The sequence below is a fragment of the Oryctolagus cuniculus genome, chromosome 10, assembly GCF_964237555.1.
Source record: "Oryctolagus cuniculus chromosome 10, mOryCun1.1, whole genome shotgun sequence".
NCBI lineage: Eukaryota > Metazoa > Chordata > Mammalia > Lagomorpha > Leporidae > Oryctolagus > Oryctolagus cuniculus.
In genome coordinates this window covers 70598577-70622218 of record NC_091441.1, presented here as the reverse complement: position 1 = coordinate 70622218, position 23642 = coordinate 70598577, and the positions used below count along the sequence as shown (strand labels likewise).

The 23642-nt window shown below is 40.8% G+C and overlaps 1 protein-coding gene across 2 annotated transcripts in view; it reads right to left on the bottom strand.

Annotated features, from left to right (window-relative positions):
* Window positions 1–698: 698 nt before the first annotated feature.
* RNMT (RNA guanine-7 methyltransferase) overlaps window positions 699–23642 on the bottom strand; it is a 32889-nt gene continuing 9945 nt past the window's right edge. The window contains exons 5-11 of one of the 2 annotated variants that reach the window (XM_002713472.4): window positions 21207–21319; window positions 19080–19261; window positions 18359–18523; window positions 15274–15391; window positions 5526–5627; window positions 5298–5331; window positions 699–1883 (exon numbers count right to left, since the gene is read on the bottom strand). In XM_002713472.4, the coding sequence (XP_002713518.1) occupies window positions 1846–1883; window positions 5298–5331; window positions 5526–5627; window positions 15274–15391; window positions 18359–18523; window positions 19080–19261; window positions 21207–21319 (752 nt within the window). In that variant the 3' untranslated portion in view covers window positions 699–1845. Of the gene's footprint in view, window positions 1884–5297; window positions 5332–5525; window positions 5628–15273; window positions 15547–15925; window positions 15937–18358; window positions 18524–19079; window positions 19262–21206; window positions 21320–23642 lie in introns of those variants that run through there. The other variant, XM_051852198.2, reaches the window with a different exon arrangement.

Here is a 23642-nt window from a genome sequence, read left to right as displayed (position 1 = left end):
CCAGAGGATAAACAGCACAGGTCCGGGGGTGTCCCAGTCACCCTCATGTTCCAATTCTTTCCCTGACAGTTCCTCAAGTCACTGCCCACTTAGTTGCAGCAAGGAGGGCAGGAGGGCAAGAACAGAGAGGCAACAAGACAAACAAAGCACATGGAAGGAGGTAGCTCCTGTGGGTGTGGCTGTGTGAGACCCTGCACCTCCAATAGCTGGCGCAGCTCACTGCCCCCTCCAGGCTGACCTCGCTCTCCCTCTCCCTCTCCCTCACTGGAAGCCCTGGAACTCCACTTTTCTTTTCTCTCTCTTTTGTATCATCACTACTTATTCCATCCTTTGGGAGAATTCTTCTTTCCCCAAAATTACACATGCAGGGGAAAGGAATGAAGGACGCCAAGAATACATGAATCGTTGTCACCTGTTAACTAAGAAATGCTAGGAAAGGATGACAAAGCCTTTTATACCTACCAAAGCTATCAACCCAGCACCATTCCCAAACCTTTCCTAGCTAATGACAGCAACTAGTCAGATGTACTTACTCATTTCCCAAATGACTACTGCAGAATGCAGAAACCCACATTCTCTTGCTAGAAAGTTCCCTACTCTTAACTATGAACAATCAACAGATGTAAACTAATTCAGACTGTGCTTTTAAAACAAGTACTCTGGACAATTAGAGAAAGCAATGTCCTTGTAAACCATGCTCAGAGTAAATGACTTTATTTAAAAGAATATGCAATTGCTTTGCTTTGCGCTTTTCAGTTTTTAAACATATCTAAAAGCTGGCAAGTTCTCTAAGCAGTGCCATAAAGTAAGGACAATAATTCACATAGGCATCAGCTAAAATGACAATCATGATGATTCTGAAAAGGCAAAAACAAAAATATTGAAAGGTGATGACACAATGGCTCCTACTATGGAGAAGTACTGTCTACTTATAGGCTGAAGTAATCAATAACCCAGAGATAACCTCAGTGAGAATTAATCTGAAGTCTGTCTGCATTCTTTATAATCCTTACCCTACTACTGCAGTTCTGTGTACAAATTTGAAAACAACGTACAACTGTCTCACAAGACAGGGATTTTGACTTAATCTTGAGAAAAATAACTACGGCCCATGGTTCAATGAAGATGGGTAAATGTGTCTCATTACATACGATCTGAAAACTGGAACTATTAATTGTTATGACTGGAAGTTTTCACGAAGACTTTATGCTGCCATCTAAACGTTCTGAAAAGTTCCAGAACTGCTGCACATTAGCAAAATTAGTTATTTCTAGTGAAATGCAATGAACTGTTAAAATTCTGTCTAGGGAACTTTTATGATCATCTAAAACTGAATTTTAAACTTGTAACTTTAGCAACACATAGTGAACAGTTTTTTTTAATTATATATACACAACCCACTTAAGCTTGAAAAATACCATATAACAAAACTATGGAAATAAGCATGCATACTGCTGAATCAGTATGCTCTCTTCACCATTCTACAAATGTGATAAATTTAATACTGTGAATACACATTGAACAAATAAGAACACTGTGGAAACAGTCTGGCTGCCTAAGAAGTCATATGATAAATTTTAAGAGCAAAGAGAGTAGAGGTAAATGGAATTCTCAGAACATTACTTAAAAATAGATTTTTAAAGACAAAGGTCCCAACCCCTTCTTATATACACATGAAAGTTCATCTGTCACAGACAGCAAGTGTTCAATCTATACACTGGAGTTCCTGGTAGCATCCTGCACATTTAGAATGAAAACAAACAGAAGGTTGTTGCTCTACAGGCGATGGCTGCTCACGACTGTGCAGGGCAGAGCACAGCTGCTGAGGGGCAACTGCCCAAGTGGTCACTGCTGCTTCTCGAAGGCAAAAACCAGGTAAATACCTGAAGAGGAAATAAAGGAAAGACACAGTTTAGTTTATCACACCCTCAGGGTAAACAAAGCAACACTTAGTCCTGTGTCTAACTTGGTGAAAATTCTTAGGCTCTCAAGCAGCTTTTGAAGAGGAAAAAAAGCCACCGGTTCTAGGAGTTCCTCTATTATTTGAGTCACATTCAGGCAGATATGGGATATGCTTACTTGGAAACAAATCTACCTATTCTAATGGTAACATTACAGTCCATAGGAAAAACAATTCAACAGCTTTAAAAGCCTCAAAAAACCATCTGAGGTAAGCAAAACTGAAAGTAGAAAGGCAAAGAAAATGACAACGGGGCCAGCGCTGCAGTGCAGCAGGTTAAACAGCAGCCTGCAGGGCTGGCATCCCATATGGGTGCAGGTTTGAGTTCTGGCTGCTCCACTTCTGATCCAGCTCCCTGCTAATGTGTCTGGGAAAACAGCAGAGGATGGCCCAGGTGCTTGGGCCCCTGTACCCATGTGGAAGACCTGGAAAAAGCTCCTGGGCTCTTGGCTAGCCCTAGTCATTGTGGCCATTTGGGAAGTGAACCAGCTGATGAAGATCTCTCTGTCGGTCTCTCCTTTTCTCTCTGAAGCTCTGCCTTTCAAATAAGTATTTTTTACCTAGAACAAGGTAATCAAGTAGCTACACCACATTAAGTACTAGTGGCAGTGGTACTCTAGGTTTTCTATGCAGAAATAATAAAACAAAAAATGAGTAAGATGAAATATAAGAAACATATAACACAACTATTAAGAAGAAATACAAGGAACATTTGTAACTTGACATGTTTAAAATCCATCTGATTATCCAATTCTTGTGTTGTAGGGCTTAGTAAAGAAACTGAGTCAAAAGCCACATGATGACCGAAAGAGACAGTATTTATCTGGCCCAGCACCAGTATTTCTTATTCACCTAGTCCCATAAGGTTTCCTGCTTTGATGTGTGTTCATGCAAAGAGAGCTAAATTAATTTATGGTTCCCTGTTCTGAATCACACTGAAGTTCAAACTTATTTGATCTAATAAAGACAGCAGTGGATTTTATGGTAAGAGAATATCTGAAAAGGTGACAAATTTCAAAGAATGTAAAGCTATTTCATGCACCTGGATAAGAGACAGGTCGTGGAAGGTGAAGACCGTGCTCCCTGAGCTGACTGTGCGCAGAGGGCATTGAGCATCAGCAGACCATGGCTACGTCCCAAGCCTCAAACCAGCTTTTTGTGCTTTCAACCCAAGCTGTATAGGAAAAGCACACTGGTCCTCCCCAAGTACTGCATTGGTCATGCTATTCTCCTGAACCTTATTTACTAAGTTCTGATTTCCTTCAGCAGAAATGAAATGTGGTTGTCAGCATAGTATACAGACAGAAAACAGGCAACCCTGTTTGTTTCCAACCACCGTGGAGGGTGAGGAAACAAAGCTGACAGCACCATTTACTCTATCCCTACTCCAAGTGAGTTCTCCACAGTCCACAGCTGCCAGATCCCAACTCATACACCCACACTGACTGCAAACAACCCTTCAGTCCTGTCCTACTCAAATTCAGGATCATTTAAAACCACTAACAGCGTGAAGGCTTACTTCAGATATGCAATTATCCACTTTCTTTCCTTTCTAACTCAAAAAATTCTGAAAGTCCTACGGGTTATATAAAATGCCTTCTTTCTATGAAGGCATTTCAACTGGGATTCAAAGAAACAAATTTTGGACTACTTTTATTTCCAAAAGCAAATCAACACCAATTCTCTATGTTCCTTTCCCCTAGGAAACACCTTCCTGAGCAACAGCAGGCCTTGGTGAGAGAGATCAAACCAGAAGCTAGAATGTAATTTCTGAGGTCAACAAAACTCTCTCGAGCCCATGAAAGCCTCCAATTTGGAGAAGTGTAATCCACCAGAGCCCACTCACCGTGGGATGTTAGGTCCCGGCTGCCATTCGGCCACTGGCCCTCCCATGGCTTTTCACAAGTCTATCCCATCCTTTCCTCAAATGAATGGGTGCTATGACCAAGTTCCATACTTCATATAAAATACAATCCAAAACTATGGCAAAATACTGCATGGCCTTTGAACAAACCTATGCCACATTTTGGGGTTGGCAGGATATCAGATGGCCAATCTCTACTGCAGGGAAAAAGCACTAGGTAGTTTTAGTTTTATGCCCACATTCCCCAGTTTTTCAAGGATGATTATGTCTGCAAAGCATCTTCCAATCCTGATTCTATTAACGGTATCAATATTAAAGAGAAACAGGCTTAACACATTGGCCCTACTTATTTTTTTGCTCTTCCTCTCCAGTTAATTCAGCAAGCTTGGTATTCTTGTTTTGCAGGGGCTTTCATGAGGCCATGGCTAAAAGCATGGACCACTCAGGTTCACTGATCTCATTAGGTCTGTGATCTTAGCCAAATTACTTAACTGCTTTCTCATTTGTGAAAAGGAGATAATAAGTCACAGAATACCAACAAAGTTGTCAGGATTAAATGAGTTAAGTACAAGACAAGCTTAGAACAGTGCTGGGTACATGTTTCAGAGTCAATATCATCTATTGTTGTTTCTCAGGTTTCATTGGTTTCCACTAACCTCTCTTTCACCTACTTTCTGATTACAGTAATTTTGTAGTACATGCATTTCTGTCTGTACCTTCCATTAGATTGTATACTTCTAGGAGGAGAAGATTTAACTTATTAGTTCCCAAAGTATTTTCAGAGGAATTACGTTAAGTCAGTGCTCAGTGTTTACCAAGTGGACTCTTATGACCTCTTATACTTTCAACATAATGAACACTTTTAAACCAACAGTGGAAACTACCATTGAGTTCTCAGGGCAATCATGTAAAGGATTTCTTATCATTGACAGTGAGGCTCTGGAACTGACCTCTGCACATCTATCCACCTGCTGAAGATCAACAGGACTTCACAGATGTGCCAGGCCTCTGGCTCCTTTCTGACGACAGGAACCTCACTCAGAATGTCTATGCATCATGCTTGCTCCCAATCACATACCCCTCTAAGATACCCTGCTCACTGCTGCTTTACTCACTAGCGTGATGCCCTCACTGTCAACACCAGAGTGGCCAGAATCAAACAAAATACATAAATGTATCATATAAGCCAAAAACTCTAATAGAAATCTTTGGTAAAGACTGAAACAGAGAAAGCTATTTTGTAACAAGTAATGAAACTGTTGGTGTGCTGGTGCATTTATACTGAGCAACATCCTACATTCATTTTCTCCTGGCGTTCAACAGCTGTGCCAAGAAAGGGGCTTCATCATACATAGGGAAACAGGTATATTTCAAAAACATGTCAGGAAAACTCTGGAATTCTCAGATCTTAATGAGCATTTTGAAGCACAATCTTCGAAACTGTCAGTTAACCTACACTGATGATATACTCACTTGCAGCTTCCCATTCTGATTTACTTAAGGTTCCCTAAAATCGAAAAAAGAAAGTAAGTTTTAGATTCAGTATGGAAGGAAACACATACTTATTTTCAGTAATGGACAGAGGTGCCCCAAAACCCATAACTTCACTCTAAATATATATACAATTGATGCAAGTTGATTTTCACATAATGCATGCTTTCTCCTTATTTTCTATAAAATACTTGCAGAATAAAAGCTCACCAAAGGTAACCTCACTTGACTCTTCTCCATGTATTCTGCAGCATGGCTGTAGTCATCCACCTTCTCAGAAGCAGGCTTAGAATTCTCATTTGCAGGATACGGCTGGGGAAACAAATGAAATTCCTGCTTAACATCAACAACTCTACATTAGCATTTACAACGCAGAATCAAATAAATACATTAAATCACTGGAATAAAATAATTAGGAACATCATCCCTCACTATTGCTTCAAGAATACAAACTAAACATATTTTAGTAACATGAAAAAAAACCAGACTGGGGCCAGAGCTGTGGTGTAGCAGGTTAAAGCCCCAGTCTGCAGTGTCGGCATCGATATGGGAGCTGGTTCAAGTCCCGGCTGCTCCACTTCTGATCCAGCTCTCTGTGATGGCCTGGGAAGGCAACAGAGGATGGCTCAAGTCCTTGGGCCCCTGCATCCACATGGGAGACTCAGAAAAAGCTCCTGGCTTCAGATCGGCTCAGCTCCAGCCATTGCAGCCATTTGTGGCGTGAACCAGCGGATGGAAGACTTTTCTCTCTGTCTCCACCTCTCTCTTGAACTCTTTCAAATAAATAAAAATAAATCTTTAAAATAAAAAAGGCAGAGGAAGGCAATTTTTAAAATCTTGTCATTTCCAACAAAATGGATTCAACTGGAAAACATTATAATTAGTGAAATAAGCGGGTCCCAAAAAAGACAAACACCATATGTTCTCCCTGAATTGTGGTAATAGAGTACCTAAAAGGTAATCTATAGAAGCAAAATTGGCAATTTGAAATGTGATAGCTTTGAACAGCTCTTGTCAACTGTTGAGGAACAGGGTTTTGTTTTTTTTTTTCTTTTTCATACTATTTATTGAACTCTATGTTCAGTGTATGGTTAATTGTATGCCTAGAAAATTAATTGAAAATACAACTTAATAAAAACTAAGAATGGGACTAAGAGAGGAAAGAGGAAGAAGGGTCGGAGTGCAGGTGGGTAGGGTGGGAAGAATCACTATGTTCCTACAGATTTGTAATTATGAAATACATGAAGTTTGTATAACTTAAAGGTTTTTGGGAAAACAAAACAAGATACATTTTTTATTTATTTGGAAGGCAGTTATAAAGGAAGACAAGCAGTGGGAGGAGGGAGAGGGAGAGGGAGAGACAGATTTTCCATTCACTAGCTCATTCCCCAAATGGATACAACAGCCAGGGCTGGGCCAGGCTGAAGCCAGAAGCCCAGAGCTGCTTCTGGGTGTCCCACATGGGTGCAGGGGCCCAAGCACTTGGGTCATCTTCCACTGCTTTCCCAGGCACATTAGCAGGGAGCTGGATTGGAAGTAGAGCAGCTGGGACTGGAACTGCATGTTTAACTTGCTACACAACAATACCAGCCTGTTTTTGTTGTTGTAGTTGCTGTTTTTAAAGATTTACTTTATCCATTTGAAAGTTAGAGTTACACAGGGAGAAACAGAGATCTTCCATGTGCTGGTTCACTCCCCAGATGGCCACAACAACTGGTGCTGAGTCAGGCCAAAGCTAGGAGCTTCTTCGGGGTCTCCCCGGTGGGTGCTAGGGCCCAGCTGCGTGGGCCATCTTCCCCTGCTTTTCCCAGGCCATTAGCAGGGAGCTGGATCACAAGTGGAGCAGCCAAAAAATGTCCTACATGAAGGAACTTTCCCAGTGGAAAGAAGTGGTCATCAAAGGCGTAGGTACTTTTCTCTGAAGGCAGGAGAGAACTTCCACTTTGCTTATGGCCTTGTCTAAATACTGACGGAGTTTGTGGATTCAAAAGGCTTCCATAGCCTAGGCAGCTCACATTAAGAGCCTCGCATGATCACTGACACCATAAATGACAGTGTTAACTGTTAAATAAACAACAGGAGTCACTGTGTACTAACTTCCCAGGCAGGACCTCTGACCTCAAAGAGTTGTATTATAATTATGTCTAAGTGCTTGCAAAAGATGTATCATTCTTAGGTGCTTCTTTAAAGTTAATTAAGTTTCAAAAAAAAAAAGAAGTGAAATTAACTTCAAGATGCAATGACTTTTACTTTGAACATCCCTTGTCTCGACTGTTGAGAACAATTTTTTGTGTGTGTATGTGTAAATCGTTCAACTCAGTAGTTGGTCTTCTGTGTATAAATTTAATCAAAATTGGATCTTAGTGGAGAATGGGATGGGAATGAGAGAGGGAGGAGGAGGAGGGGTTGGAGCGTGGGTGGAAGGGCGGGTATAGTGGAAAGAATCACTGTATTCCTAAAGTTGTACTTGTGAAATGTATGAAGTTTGTATCCTTAAATGAAAGGCTTCTTTGGGGGTGGGGGGGGTGGGGGGAGTAGAACTGCCAGAACATGAACTGGAGCCCTTATGGGATGCCAGCATTGCAGGCAGCAGCTTTACCTGCTAAGCCACAATGCAAGGCCCTGGGCAGTAGCTATCATGGTCGACTTTTACCACAATCTTAAGAAAATTCACAGCTGGATGTGACTGAATCACTACCAAGGACCATTTAGTAGCAAAAACATGCATTGTCTTGACTGCTAAAAAGAGCTTTTTCTATTATAACAGAGCTTCAAAAAGGTGTTATCAAAAAGCTAAATATTATTTGATGACAATTTAATACCTATGGGAAAAGCATAAATAGTGGTTAGAAATAATGCAAATGTAAAAGTCAACAGAGAACCCTGTTTAAGACAACAAAAGATGTGAGTCCAAGAGAAGGTAAGGAAAATAATCTAGTGTCTAATATTAAGGCAGTTCCCATGTGCCCATAAAAATCTGAAGAAGGGTTAAAAAAATGCTGTGCTTTTAAGGGGAACTAGCCAAATTTATATTCAAATTACCGCAAGCTATTTCTAATCCATTTCAGGTAGTGACTCTTCACATTATGAAGTAATTTTGCATTTTAGTATGTACAAATCAAAACACACTTACATGAAGTATTTAATGGAAAAACCATTTACTTTACAGAAGTTACCTACTGTTTACAATACCTTTAACTTACTGCAGTGAATCAGCCAGCAAGGAACCACTTTAAACCTAGATCTCCCTAACACATTTTTAAGAAAATTATTTCTGAAGATAACTTTGTTATTTTTTTCCTTCTTCTTTATAAATATCCTGCAACATTCACAGACATTAGAAATCATGCTATTTGATTAGAAAGCACTCAGCTTTCTAAGACTATGCATCATTAGCACTGGCTACTTACACTTCTACAGCTTAGCACAAGAGATAATCAACTGGTTTTTAAACTTCAATACCACATACTGCGGGTGCTGTGGCACAGCGGGTTAAGCTCCTGCCTACAGGCATCCCATATGGGCGCTGGTCCACGTTCCAGCAGCCCCACTTCCAATCTAGCTCCCTGCGAATGTGTCTAGAAGGCAGCACAGGATGACCCCAGTCTTTGGGCCCCTGCCACATACATGGGAGACCTGGAAGAAGTTCCTGGCTCCTGGGTTTGGCCTGGCCCAGCCCTGGCCATTGCAGCCATTTGGGAAGTGAACCAGCAGATGGAAGATCTCTCTATAACTCTGCCTTCCAGATAAATAAATAAATAAACTTACTGAAAGGTATACTATATATCCCAGAGTCTCCTCTAGAAGTTACTTTTCCAAAACTGCTCTCAGGGGTAAATTCATTGGTGAAAACAAGATAGGTATAAGGACTTCATAATCACAGTTTTGCTCCATGACCTACATCTTTCCAGCCTTCTTCTCCCTGATGCAATGATCCAGGAAAGCAGAGCAAAGTCTGATTGATTAGAGTGCTGAAACCCTGGCCAGCTAAAGGCCAAACACTTTAGGAAAAAGTTCCCTATGGAGAGTATGAAGGACTAGAACTGCTTCTATCTCTGCCTGGCACTAAAGCAGTAGCATGCTGACACTCCCTCTACCTCTGGGACGTGTCCCTCCAAATGGTCTTCCGTAATGCCATCCTAACTCTTGTCAGCCCACATCCCCTTCTGCTCCAAGTTCATGGCAGGCCACAGATGTGACTTGGTCAAGCAGTAGGAAAAAATACAAAGGAATTCAAGGTGCTATATGGTATTACTGCTCATGATGCCAAACAGCGATAGTAGTAACTCACATTACCAATGGCAGCTCTGGGCAAGAAGCAACTATGCTAAAGCAATATGAAAGTTATTGGTACCTCCTCAAGCATCTACTGCTCCATATCATGCTTCTCTGCCTTTACTCTTACAGTCTGCTTCTTTCCCAGAAGGCCCTATTACACTCAATGCATTTGGAATGTTTCTTCATTATTGCAACCCTCACATTGTACTGAATTAATTTGCTTGTATGTTTATGGTCTCAACATACCATAAGATCCTTGAAAGAAGGAGATCCTGTTATCCCATATCCAACTATCTAAGGACAGCTTTAAATAAGTTATATAAACAAATTCATTATTTATATGCTGAGAGAAAGTCTAGATAACTCATCATTGTGCATGCAAAGCAGCAACTGAGGTAATGCACTTAAGGTGTGTGTTTACATGCAGATGTGAACAGACTTTCTAGCTTTCTCCTCTCGAGACAAACGAGACCCACTTCCTAAGGTACAGCAAATAAAAGTATTTCTAACATACAGGAAATATAAAGAACAACATTTTCTTGATTATGGATTTCAAAAGACAACTTAAGAATTTAAAAAAATTCAAAATTGTGTGGGAGGGCTATGGATACAACTTCCACAGGACATTTTTGTTTGGGTGTTACCTAGAAAAACTGAAGAAAATCTGATTATTCTAAATTGAATGAACTCTCTGAAGTTTAATGCCCAATTGATACAAATGATTCTGCTGATTAACAACAATAACAACAACAAAAAAAACTCATCAAATGAAACACTGATAAAGGAAAAACTATCGATGGCTGTCCAGTACACTTAAGGATTATACAGACTGCCCTCCCTGCTGCACTGGGAACACACAGGATCTCAGCAGGAGAACAGGTCTCAGCTACCACAGACAGCCCCCCTTTATTTGCTGAGGATGCATTTTCCAGACCCTGCAATAGATGCCTAGAAACCAAAGACAGTACCAACCCTATATATACTATGTTTTTTTCCTATACATACATACCTATGACAAAGGTTAATTTACAAATCAGGCACAGTAAGAAATTAATAACAATCACTAATAGAAAAAGATCAACAAATAACATATTGTTTCCACTAAACAGCCCCTCAATTAAAAAATAAACTAATAAAAACTAGGTGGTCTCACTCTCGAAATATTTTATTATACTACATTTGCTTGCTAGACCATAGCTGACCAGAGGCAAATAAAACTACAGAAAGCAAAACTTCAGTTAAGGGGGTGATGCTACTGTAATCTAGAAAACTGGGATCTCACTAGATAGTCACTTGGTAAGAGCTTGTCTTGGGCTCTGGTCAAGAAGGTTCTAAATTACTGATGTAACCACAGGTCATTGTAAAGAAGTATCTATCGGGGCCTGTGGTGCCAGCATCCCATATCAGTGCTGGCTCAAGTCCCAGCTGCTCCACTTCCAATCCAGCTCCCTGCTAATGTGCCTGGGAAAGCTGCAGAAGGTGGCCCATGTACCTGGGCCCCTGGAAGCCCTGGCTTCTGATCCACCCAGCTCCAAACACTGTGGCCATTTGGGGAGTGAACCAGCAGATGGAAGATCTCTTTAACTCTTTCAAATAAATAAATAATTTTAAGATGTATGAGAGAGAGAGAGAGAGAAATCTTCCATCCACTGGTTCACTGCCCAAATGGCCCTAACAGCTGGAGCTGGAACTGACTGAAGCTAGGAGCTAAGATCTTCTTTCAAGTCTCCTTTTCAGGTGTGTGAGTGCTACTTTTCCCTAGGCACATTAGCAGGGAGCTGGATCAGAAGTGGAGCAGCCGGGACTCGAACTGATGCTCATATGGGATTCTGGCACCACAAGTGGCAGCTTTACCTACTAGTAGGCCACAGCTCTGGCCTATAAATAAATCTTTAATAAACAAGTGCTTATCAACTGAAAAAATTCCTCAATAGGGAATATTTGCTCATAATAGTTGGGTACTGTGCTGCTACTAGCAGGCATCTAGTGGGTAGTCAGTGATACCACTGAATATCCTATACTGCACAGAATAGTGTTTCCCAACAAAGAATTATCCCACTCACAATGTCAAGAGTTCCAAGGTTAAGAAATCCTATTTTGTGTGTGTATGTGTGTTCTTTAAAGATTTATTTATTTATTTGAAAGTCTGAGTTGAGAGAGAGAGAGAGAGAGAACAATCTTCCATCCGGTTTCACTCCCTAAATGGCCGCAATAGCCAGGGCTGGGTCAGGAGGAAGTCAGGAGCTTCTTCCGGGTCTCCCGCATGGGTGCAGGGGCCCAGGGACTTGGGCCATCTTTGCTGCTTTCTCAGGTGCATTAGTAGGGAGCTGGATCAGAGGCAGAACAGCTTTAACACGAACCAACGCCCACACGGGATGCAGGCACTGCAGACGGCATCTTAACCTGCTGTGCCACACTGCTGGCCCCAAGAAATCCTATTTTAAGGGTTTGCATTGTGATGTAACCAGCTAAACCACTGTCTGCAATACCAGCATCCCCATATGAGCACTGGTTCAAGTCCTGGTTGTTCTACTTCCCATCCAGTTCCCTGCTAATGTGCTTGGGAAAGCAGAGTAATGTTGGACCAAGGACCTGGGCCCTTACATCTACTTGGGAGACCAGGATGAAGCTCTTTGCTCCCGTCTCCAGCCTGACTCAGCCTCGGCCATTGCAGCTATTTGGGGAATGGACCAGCAGATGGAAGAACTCTATCTCTCCTCTCCCTCTCTCCCTGCAACTCTTTCAATAAATCTTAGGGGAAAAAAAAAAAAAAAGAATAAATCCTATTTTAAAGCAGTACTATCTAGAAAAGAGAACTTGAAAGCCACATTATTCATTCAGGTATAAGCATCTTTTTTAAAAAGATTTATTTATTTGAAAGGCAGAGTTGTACAGAGAGGCAGATGCAGGGGCAGAGAGAGAGAGGTCTTCTATTTGCTGGTTCACTTCCCAAATGACCACAGTGGTTGAAGCCTTTCCGAAGCCAGAAGTCTAGAGCTTCTTCCCAGTTTCCCACATTGGTGCAGGGGCTCAAGGACTTGGGCCATCTTCCACTGCTTTCCCAGGCACATTAGCAGGGAGCTGGATCAGAAGTGGAGCAGTTGGGACTCGACTGATGCCCATATGGGATGCTGGCAATGCAGGAAGCGGCTTTACCTGCTATGCCACAGTGCGGACCCCAAAGCAAATATTTATTGAGCACCCTCCACAGGAAGTACCTGTTTCAAGTTCTGTCCTAGCTGCTGAAATCTAGAGTAGTTATAAATAATCTGCATAATATAAGGGGACATCAAAAAGTTTGTGGGGCCAGCGCCGTGGCTCAATAGGCTAATCCTCCACCTTGCGGCGCCGGCACACCAGGTTCTAGTCCCGGTCGGGGCGCCGGATTCTGTCCCGGTTGCCCCTCTTCCAGGCCAGCTCTCTGCTATGGCCAGGGAGTGCAGTGGAGGATGGCCCAGGTGCTTGGGCCCTGCACCCCATGGGAGACCAGGAAAAGCACCAGGATCCTGGCTCCTGCCATCAGATCAGCGCGGTGCGCCGGCTGCCGTGGCGGCCATTGGAGGGTGAACCAATGGCAAAGGAAGACCTTTCTCTCTGTCTCTCTCTCTCTCACTGTCCACTCTGCCTGTCAAAAATAAAAAAATAAAAAAATAAAAAAAATTAAAAAAAAGTTTGTGAAAAATAGAATTAAAAGACAAATAATAAAGATTTAAAATAAGTTTTATTTTTTAATACAAGCTTCACCAAGTTCACGACAGTTTTGTTAAATAATGTTATATGTCATTTAGACCATCCCTAAAGAACTAAAAGGTCTGGGAACTTAACTATGTCAATGCTGTGTTTTACAATTTTAACTAAAGAAAAATGGGACCTTTAGAGGTCCCTTAAGAGCAGGAAATAGGATGGCATTGTAGCACAGCAGATTAAGCCACTGCCTGCGACACCAGTATCCCATATGGGCATTGGTTCAAGTCCTAACTGCTCCTTTTCCAAACCAGTTCCCTCCTTATGTGACTGGGAAAGCAGAAAATGGCCTAACACTTGGGCCCCTGTACCCATGTGGGAGACTTAGATGAAGCTCCAGGCTCCTGGCATCAGCCTGGTCCAGCCCTTGCTATTGCAGTCATGTGGAGAGTAAACCAACAGATGGAAGATCTCTTTCTGTCTGTCTCCCCTTCTCTTTCTGTAAATCTACCTGCAAATAAATCTTAAAAAAAAAAAAAAAAAAAAAAAAAAAGAAGAGAAGTTTGAAGGAGCCAAATCAGGACTTTGAGGTGGATGCCTAAGATTTCCCAGCAAAATTCTTGCAAAAGTGCTCTTATTTTAAGAGGAATGAGCAGAAGCATTGCAGTGGTTGAGAAGGATCCTGGTAGAGCTTTCCCAGGTTATTTTTGCTAATGTTTTAGGTAAATTTCTCAAAAATTCTCCCTAATGAGCAAATGTTAACTGGTCTTTGGCCCTCCAAAAAGTCAACAAGCAAAATGTCTTGAGCATTTCCCAGAATTTCTACCATGACCTTTGCTCCAATTGGTCCATGTTTCTCTTCACTGAATTTCTTCTACCTCTTGGTATCTACTGCTTTGATTGGGCTTTGTCTTCAAGACAAAAATCATATTGTTAAAATTATGTTTCATCTCCATTGCAGTTCTTCATAGAAATCCTTCAGGATCGTCATCCTATTTGTTTAAAGTTCCTTTAAAAGTTTTTTCTTGTCTGTAGCTGATCTCTGTATCCCAACAGTTTTGTATTCAGGGAACAGTGTCTGCTCTACTTTCTCAGTCACAATTGTGTAAGCTGAAGCAACTAAGGTATCTATAGTGTTGGCTACTGTTTCTGCTGTTACTGATCACTGGTCCTCTTTAATTATGGCATAAACAAGATTAAGTTTTTCCTCACAAATTGATATGGGTGGTCAGCAGCTGCAGGCTTCACCTTCAAAAGTCTCAGTCCTCCTTTTTCTTAAAAAAAAAAAAAAAATGGATTTCATTTATTTGCAAGGCAGAGTTGGACGGAGAAAAATCTTCTATCTACTGGTTCACTCCCCAAATGGCCACAATGGCCAAGCCAAAGCCAGGAACCAGCAACTCCATCCATGTGGGTGGCAGGGGCCCAAGTACTTGGGCCATCTTCCGCTGCTTTCCCAGATGCATTAGCAAGGAGCTGGATCAAAAGTGGGGCAGCTGGGTCTCAAATCAGTGCCCATATGAGATGCCAGCATTGTAGAAAGTGCCTCAATCAGCAGTGCCACATGCTGGCCCCTCAGTCTTCCTTAAAATGCATTATCCATTAATAAATTACTGATTTCTTTGAGGCACTGTCCCCATAAGCCTTTTGTAAAGCATCAACTATTTCATTATTCTTTCACCTAAGTTCTACAATAACTTGATGCTTGTTCTTGCTTCAATTGTAGAACTCGTTTTGCCCTGATAGGGGCTCTTTCCAAACTCATGCCTTATCCTTCTCAAACCAGATCCTGTTCAGACTTGTTATAGCAAGTTAGTACAAGTTTATTTTGGTACAAAAAATTATTTGAAAACCATGCACATTTTTCCATAACACACATTTTTCACAAACATTCCGAAGATGCCTCACACACTATGGTGTCTATATGGCTCTGAAAAGATCTCAAAAACAGCCAAACAAGTTCTTGGGATTTTTTTATAACTTTTCAAGGACTTACCTCTAGAGCCTGCATTCGTTTCAACAGCATTTTATTTTCATTGTTCTTAATCTTTTCTTCATAAAATTCCAGAAATGTTTTTTTGTAGACTAGCTTCATATTATACTTCTTCACCATTCTGTCCAGAAAAGATTACTTAATGAAAAGGATTCTAAAATGTTTGTAATTCTTCATTTTTGTACAACAGTGACATCTTCTGGGCTGAAACTAAAAAGCTATCATTTCCTCCATGAATTCCGAGAGTAATGCAAAACAAATTAAGAGTAACATAGCGGCCGGCGCCGTGGCTCAATAGGCTAATCCTCCACCTTGCGGCGCCGGCACACCGGGTTCTAGTCCCGGTTGGGGCGCCGGATTCTGTCCCGGTTGCCCCTCTTCCAGGCCAGCTCTCTGCTATGGCCAGGGAGTGCAGTGGAGGATGGCCCAGGTGCTTGGGCCCTGCACCCCATGGGAGACCAGGAAAAGCACCTGGCTCCTGGCTCCTGCCAGGATCAGCGCGGTGCGCCGGCTGCAGCGGCGGCCATTGGAGGGTGAACCAACGGCAAAGGAAGACCTTTCTCTCTCTGTCTCTCTCTCTCACTGTCCACTCTGCCTGTCAAAAAAAAAAAAAAAAAAAAAAAAAAAAAAAAAAAAAAAAAAAGAGTAACATAGCAACAACCACGCCTGTAAAGAAATATACATTCTAAATTACAGACAGCTCTATTAGCTACCAAATAGGTCATGAGTAAAAAAGTATTTCAAGGGCTGTGAGATGGGGAAAAAGAGCTAAAGAGAACAGTTTTGTACTGATTCCATTTTATTTTATTTGATCCTTCATAGCAGCATTAAAAAGGGCCGCCAACCTCATTCTTAAAAGATTCACTTTAATCTCCTGGATTTTTTGTCAATTATTTTTCAAATTTATTCATTTGAAAGCAGAGAGAGACTGATCAAGCTAGCTCCCATCCCTTGTTCACTTTTCAAATGCCTACAAAAGTCAGAGACTGGCCAGGCCTAAACCAGAAGCTGGGAATTCAGTTCAGGTCTCCCAGATGGATGGCAGGGATACAAGTACTTCAGCCATCACCTGCTGCCTTGCAGGGTGCACATGAGAAGGAAGCTGGAATGAGAAGTGGAGCTGGGCCTCGAACTCAAGCACTCCAAAGTGGGGTGTGTTATCCCAACTGCTGTGCCAAAACCTGCCTCAAAACTCGTCTCATTTTTACCATACACCTTAGGCTGCTTCTTTGTTTTGCCAGTTTCTTTATTAACAAACTTCTAAATTTTAGAGTATTAATACTGATGGGATAGGGAAAGAGAAACACCAGTGGCCACTGGGACTTAGAGGCATATATAAAAACAGGATTCTCAGTTGCTCGAATCAGATCTCCCTAAATGAGCAAAGATAAATCTTTTTTACTGCAGGTAATTCATTTTCTATCATGAATCTTCAAAATATGTCTTTGGAAATAAATCCAGATTTTACACCTAAAAAACTATAATTACAAACGACTAAACCCAATTTGGCCACTTTGAATAGGGTTCTACCATATAAAAGCTAACTGTATTTTTGTTCAGTTCCTTAATGAGATGGCAAAAGGATATAAAACCCCTATCCAATTTCAGATTTCACTTCACCAAAACTGTTACAATATTTTTTTGAAGTGATGAATTGTAGCATACTGGATTTATCATCAATAAGGAATTAAGTAGAAAAGACTGCCAGTGCCTGCTTAGTATTTAAAACTTTTGCTTTATACTTTGTCTCTTTGGGTTTCCTAAAATTACCAACTTTGTTAACCAAAAACACCAAGCTAACATACTACACCAACAAAACATACTAAAAACAATTTTTTTAATTTCTTCTTTTGAAGGTTGAAAAGCACTAACATATAGCCCACATTCACTAATTTTAATAAAAAATTTAGTTTATAAAAGTGTTCATATTATTTTCCTCATGTTCAGTCACACTACTGACTTTCCTGTGTTACTGTATGAAATTAGTATTTAAGAATTCCTGAAAATCCTATACTCATAATTTTACAAATTGAATCATAATTCAAATAATCACCAGCCAAAAATAAATAGGTAATACAGCCTTTTCTTAGTTATTATTCAAAATAAAAGACTATTAAAAAAACAGTAAATCAGGAGCTAGTGTTGTGGTATATTGGGTTAAGCTGCCACTTGTGATGCCAGCATCCCATAGGGGTACCAGAGACTCCTGGCTGCTCTACTTCTGATGGAGCTCGCTTCCAATGTACCTGGGAAAGCAGAAGAAATGGCTCAAGCATTTGGGCCCTTCACCCGCACAGAGACCTGGATGAAGTTCCTGGCTCCTAGCTTCATCCTGGCCCAGCCCCGGCTGTTGTGGCCATTTGGGAGTGAACCAGCAGATGTAAGATCTCCCCCCACTCCACCTCTGTAACTCTGCCTTTCAAATAAATAATAATGATAAAATAAAAAATAGCAAATCAAATTCAGTCAAAAGTGACATGGTATACAATTCACAGTTCATTTTCATCCTCTCCTAATCTGGGAAACCTGAGACCCAGGTGCGCAGCAAGGCCTTGCAGTCTGACCTCATAAGTCCTGCATCCCTTGACTTGTCCTCTCTTTAGTTTGCAGGACTCCTAGAATTCAGGAGGAATTTCCAAGGGGAATCCATTCCTGAATCAAGATGTTATTATCAACACAGCCTGTGAGACATAGGTAATTTCAAACCCATAGTGAGATGTAAATAACTTTAATACCTATCATATCAAAAGGAAGATCTTCTGATTTATGAAAATGCACTTTATATTACAGAATTGATTAGCAGTCACACAAAAATGTTTGCTACTTGAACAATGTCACGTATTTTTCTATCACAAGGGAGGCAGTTGGCTCCTTTTCTCACCCAGCAATGACAGATGAATGAACAAGGGTGGCTGTAAGAGACTTACAGCACCAATCCCGGGACTTAGGCACAGTCTGTTTTTTACAAGGGATATATGCCTCAGGGTCTCACTTTAAAAATGAATTGACTGGAAGTATTAATCCCCATCCCTTTTTCTTTTTCTCTTAAGACAAAAAGAGAACAGTAACAGGTAAGTAACAATCTTACTCATTTAGCAATGGAAAATAGACCAAGAATTCAGGGACATCCACAACACCTTCCAAGTTGAAGTCATATTTGCAGCCAAATAAGGGATAATCTCCTTTCTTCTGAAATTTCACCGTATATATTTCATTTCCAAATGATTCTGTTTCTGATGTTTCAAGGCGTTTTCTGTCAGGGTTATCACACAACCAAAATAAAAGATTAAAACTGTGAATAAATAGTTTGATCAGATTATAAGTGAAAAAAATGCATAATACAATTTTAAGATATTTAATTAGTTTCCTAATTGAATTTGAGCTATTTTTAAGAAATAATATACTTTGATTTGAGCTAGGTTTAGAAAATAATACACTTTGAGCTACTTAAAAGAAACAATGTCTCACCAACAAAGCTAAACTAGAAACAGGTATCACTTTGTAACAACTGGTTAAGTTTATGGGCCTTGGTATCTGACCTGCAGTTTGTCTACCAATATATCCTCCTCCTCCTCAACATAACCTCAGTCTCTAAATTATATAAATGGGTTTTTAAAGCTCATCTGTAAATCTGTCTTTTGAACTTAAACTGTGAATATCTACTCCAATACAATATCAAAGTGCTCAGCACTTATTGAGGCTAACACAGCATGTTTTATATACTCTATATCTGATCAGCATTTGCTTCTTGATATTGTCAGCTTAATAATGAATACTTTGTAAACCACAATACATTGAAAACTACTTACATCAGTTCAAAGCTATTAGGAGTGGTACCAATAAAATAGCCTCCAGGGCTAAGCCTCTCACAAGCATTTCTAAGCAACATGTCAGCCTGCTTGTAGGACTCAAATGAGTAATGACAGACAAATTGACAACTGCAGATGTCAAAGTGCATTTCTGGATCACGAAGTTTCTCAATCAAAAGTTCCTGAAACAAATTAAAAGGGGTTAAGATTTTGCAACGTAGACTAAAACGTTTTTACCAAATTAATTTTTTAAAATTTAGATATATCCTGACACCAATGTATCCTTTTCCTCATGATCTGCAACTTGTGCTTTCCCTCCTTACACATAATAAAAGCCAGAAAGAATTTATTTATTTATTTATTTATTTATTTATTTATTTATTTTGACAGGCAGAGTGGACAGTGAGAGAGACAGACAGAGAGAAAGGTCTTCCTTTACTGTTGGTTCACCCTCCAATGGCTACAGCGGCCAGTGCGCTGCAGCTGGCGCACTGTGCTGATTTGAAGCCAGGAGCCAGGTGCTTCCTTCTTGTCTCCCATGTGGGTGCAGGGCCCAAGCACCTGGGCCATCCTCCACTGCACCCCCGGGCCACAGCAGAGAGCTGGACTGAAAGAGGGGCAACCGGGACAGAATCCGGCGCCCCAAAAGGGACTAGAACCCAGTGTGCCGGCGCCGCAGGAGGAGGATTAGCCTATTGAGCTGCGGCGCCGGCCCCAGAAAGAATTCTCTTTAAAAAATTTTTTGATTTTACTTGAGATAGAGGGAGAGAGAGGAGGGAGGAAGGGGGAAGGTGGGGAGAAAGGGAGATATGGATCTTTCATTCACTGATTTACCCCTCCAAATGCCCACAATGGCCAAGGCTGGGCCAGGCTGAAGCCAGAAGCCAGGAATTCAATCTGTGTCTCCCAAGTGGGTGGTAGTGAACCAAGTACTCATGTCATCACCTGCTGCCCCGAAGGGTGCACATTAGAAGGAAGCTGGAATGGGAAGAGCTCAAACCCATACACTACAACCCGGATGCAAGCGTCCCAAGTGGTATCTTAACCACTTCACCAAATTTCTGCACCTAAGAAATCATTCTTTATCCTGTTTTAACAAAACAATCTGAATTCTATTTTCATAGTAATTTAAAAACTAAAGGATTCCGACACGATGTTTAAAAACATATCAATCAAATATGACATTCACAGCTGATCCTTTCTTGGCTTCACTTGAGAAAGTAAAATGCCCTTCAACAATAGCTTAGGCTAAAAAAAGATATCTAGCTTTTGGCATTTTATAAAAATGCAGAAGTGTTTTAAAGGTTTCCAACTTTATGGCAATATGCTACCACCTTTCTTATTTTGAAAGCTACACACAAAATATGTACAACTGAAGTAACTATAATAATTTAATAAAGCTAAAAAGTCAGACATAATTCAAATTGAGACTTTTACCTCAAATGCCTCTGGAATTCTTTAAAACTTCATAACTGAGGTGGAAGGTGGAAAAAGCAAACAGCCTTTGCTATGTTGTAAAACTATCCTAATAAATTACAATGTGAACAAAACTAAGTTCAGTTCTACTTCAAAACACAGCTGGCCCTCCACAGCCACAGGTTCTGCAACCATCACAGAGCAAGATATTAAAAAAAAAAAAAAAAAAGCATTTGTACTGAATTTAGATTTTTTGGGTCATTATTCTCTAAACAATACAGAGTAACAATTATTTAAATAGCATTCACAATGTATTAAGTGCTTTAATATTTAGAGATGCTATGAAGTCTGTGAGAGCAGGTTATATGCAAATATTATGCCATATCATATAAGGAAGGGATTTGTGCATCTTGTGCATCATTGGATTTTGTCCTAAAACAGTTTCCTGAGAGTACCAAGAGATGACTACACTAGAAATTAAATCTTGTCTGAACAAAAAAGCAACAGGTGACACAACAAATTATTAAAGCCAAAAATTTCCAGAAGTATTCACTCATTTAAGGAAATTTATCATAATGGAATTCCTAGCAGAAACTGAAAATGCATGTTGTAAGTTTTAATGTATCATTTATCTGAACAAAAAATGTAAAAAACCAACTGACCAACATTAAAATAAAAAGGAAAAACCCATATACAAGAAAATATCCATACCTTTGAACAGTCAGCAGTAATAAATTCTGCATTGAAAAGAGATTCACCATCACGACGACTCTTCATGTCCTCATAACGCTGCTGACATTGTTTGACAGAAACGTCAGCAATATCTGGAAGGGTGGAAGGGTGTTAGTAACAGTCTGTATGCAATGGTACTAACCTAGACATTGATTTCAACTGACAAACTTGGGCAGGAAATTCAGCTTTAGTAGCAACAAAAAGGATCCATTTCCTTTAAAACAAAATAAAAAGTCTTTGTTCTCATACAAATGCCCTATTTTTCAAAAAGAACTCAAAGCTTTCTCTTATAAATTCCATAAAAGTACTGTCATGATCTAAACATGATGATCCAATCACAAAGTGTGGACTCCAGTTTGAATTCTAAATTGTTTTTGTTTTTTGGACAGGCAGAGTTAGACAGTGAGAGAGAGACAGAGAAAGGTCTTCCTTCCGTTGGTTCACCTCCCAGATGGCTATGGCCGATGTGCTGCACCGATCCGAAGCCAGGAGCCAGGTGCTTTCTCCTGGTCTCCCATGTGGGTGCAGGGCCCAAAGACTTGGGCCATCCTCCACTGCACTCCCAGGCCACAGCAGAGAGCTGGACTGGAAGAGGGGCAACCAGGACAGAACCAGTGCCCCAACCAGGATTAGAACCGGGGTGCCAGCGCTGCAGGCGGAGGATTAGCCTAGTGAGGCGCGGCGCCAGCCTGAATTCTAAAATTTAACACTATAGATAAAGCAACTTTTGGAAAAGCCAAGTTTCTATTTTCATAATAAAATGTCACCTGCTCTTTTCCCTATTTTGAGAGGTGCAACAGTAGGTAAAATTCTGGCTCCTTACCAAGAATACAATGTAGAGGCACTGAGCGGTATGGGGAATACTTCACATATTCTTCACCACTATACACTAATGGGGGATATAGGAGTCAGTTTCATATAAGAATATCCTTAATAAAGCAGCAAAATCTTATTTGATTAAATTTTAGTCGGTTTTTTTTTTTTTTGGACAGGCAGAGTGGACAGTGAGAGAGAGAGAGAGAGAGAGACAAAAGTCTTCCTTTGCCGTTGGTTCACCCTCCAATGGCCGCCGCGGCCAGCATACTGCGACCGGCGCACCGCGCTGATCCGAAGGCAGGATCCAGCTACTTATCCTGGCACTCCCATGGGGTGCAGGGCCCAAGTACTTGGGCCATCCACCACTGCACTCCCTGGCCATAGCAGAGAGCTGGCCTGGAAGAGGGGCAACTGGGACAGAATCTGGCACCCCGCCCGGGACTAGAACCCAGTGTGCCGGTGCCACAAGGTGGAGGATGAGCCTAGTAAGACGCAGCGCTAGCCTAAATTTTAGTTCTTTAACATAAATTTTTTAAAAAGATTTATTTATTTGAGAGGTAGAGTTACAGACAAAGAGAGGAAGAGACAGAAAGGTCTTCCATCTCCTGGTTCACTCCCTAAAGGTCACAACAGATGGAGTGCTGACCCAAAGCCAGGAGCCAGGAACTTCCTCTGGATCTCCCAACACAGGTGCAGGGACCCAAGGACTTGGGCCATCTTCTACTGCTTTCCCAGGCCACAGCAGAGAGCTGGATCAAAGAGGAGCAGCAGGGACACAAACTGGCACTCATTGGGTTGCCGGCACCACAAGTGGAGACTCAGCCCACTACACCACAGCACCAGCCCCCTCTTAAACACACTTAAAAAAATCTTGTGTGATATAACAGGAAGTAACAAAAAGATTTCTGCTACATAACAAAGTTTGATGGCCTTCTTAAAGATAGCACTGATTTGAGTGTTTTCAGTTGTGAGCTGCACTGACCACATTTTTGGGGAAACTCATTTTGACTTGAAATGGCTATTCAGACTTGAGCACTTGGTATGTATTTTCTTGAAAATGAACAATGACCCTATCAAGGAAAAAAACAAACTGTATTTGTGGCCAAGGGCAAAATTTAACTTTCAAGTGAAAATTACAACTCTGAGAACATTCTATCAACCACAAAGGGTTGGACATATTCCCAATATTTAGATTTTCTGATTAGTGATAACATTAAACAAATGTTATTTCTTGGTGTCAACAGTTGGAAGATCTGCATAACTTTAGTGAACTGTATTTTCTAAATATTACAAAACCATGAAATGTAAGATAGACCAGCAGATTTTTAATATAACAAAGTAAAAAAGATCATCTTATAACTAACCTTTATGGAACTGTCACTGATTTGAGTTTTGTGCCAAAAATGTCCACTATTCTCTGTAAAGATTATTGAAATATTCCTTTGTTTTGCAAGCACTTAATCAAAATAACATACTGAATACAGAAAAAGGTTTGATGGGGCCAGCTCATGTCCTGGCTGTTCCACTTCCAATCTTGCTCCCTGCTAATGTGCCTGAGAAAGCAGTGGAGGATAGCCCAAGTGCTTGGGACCCTGTACC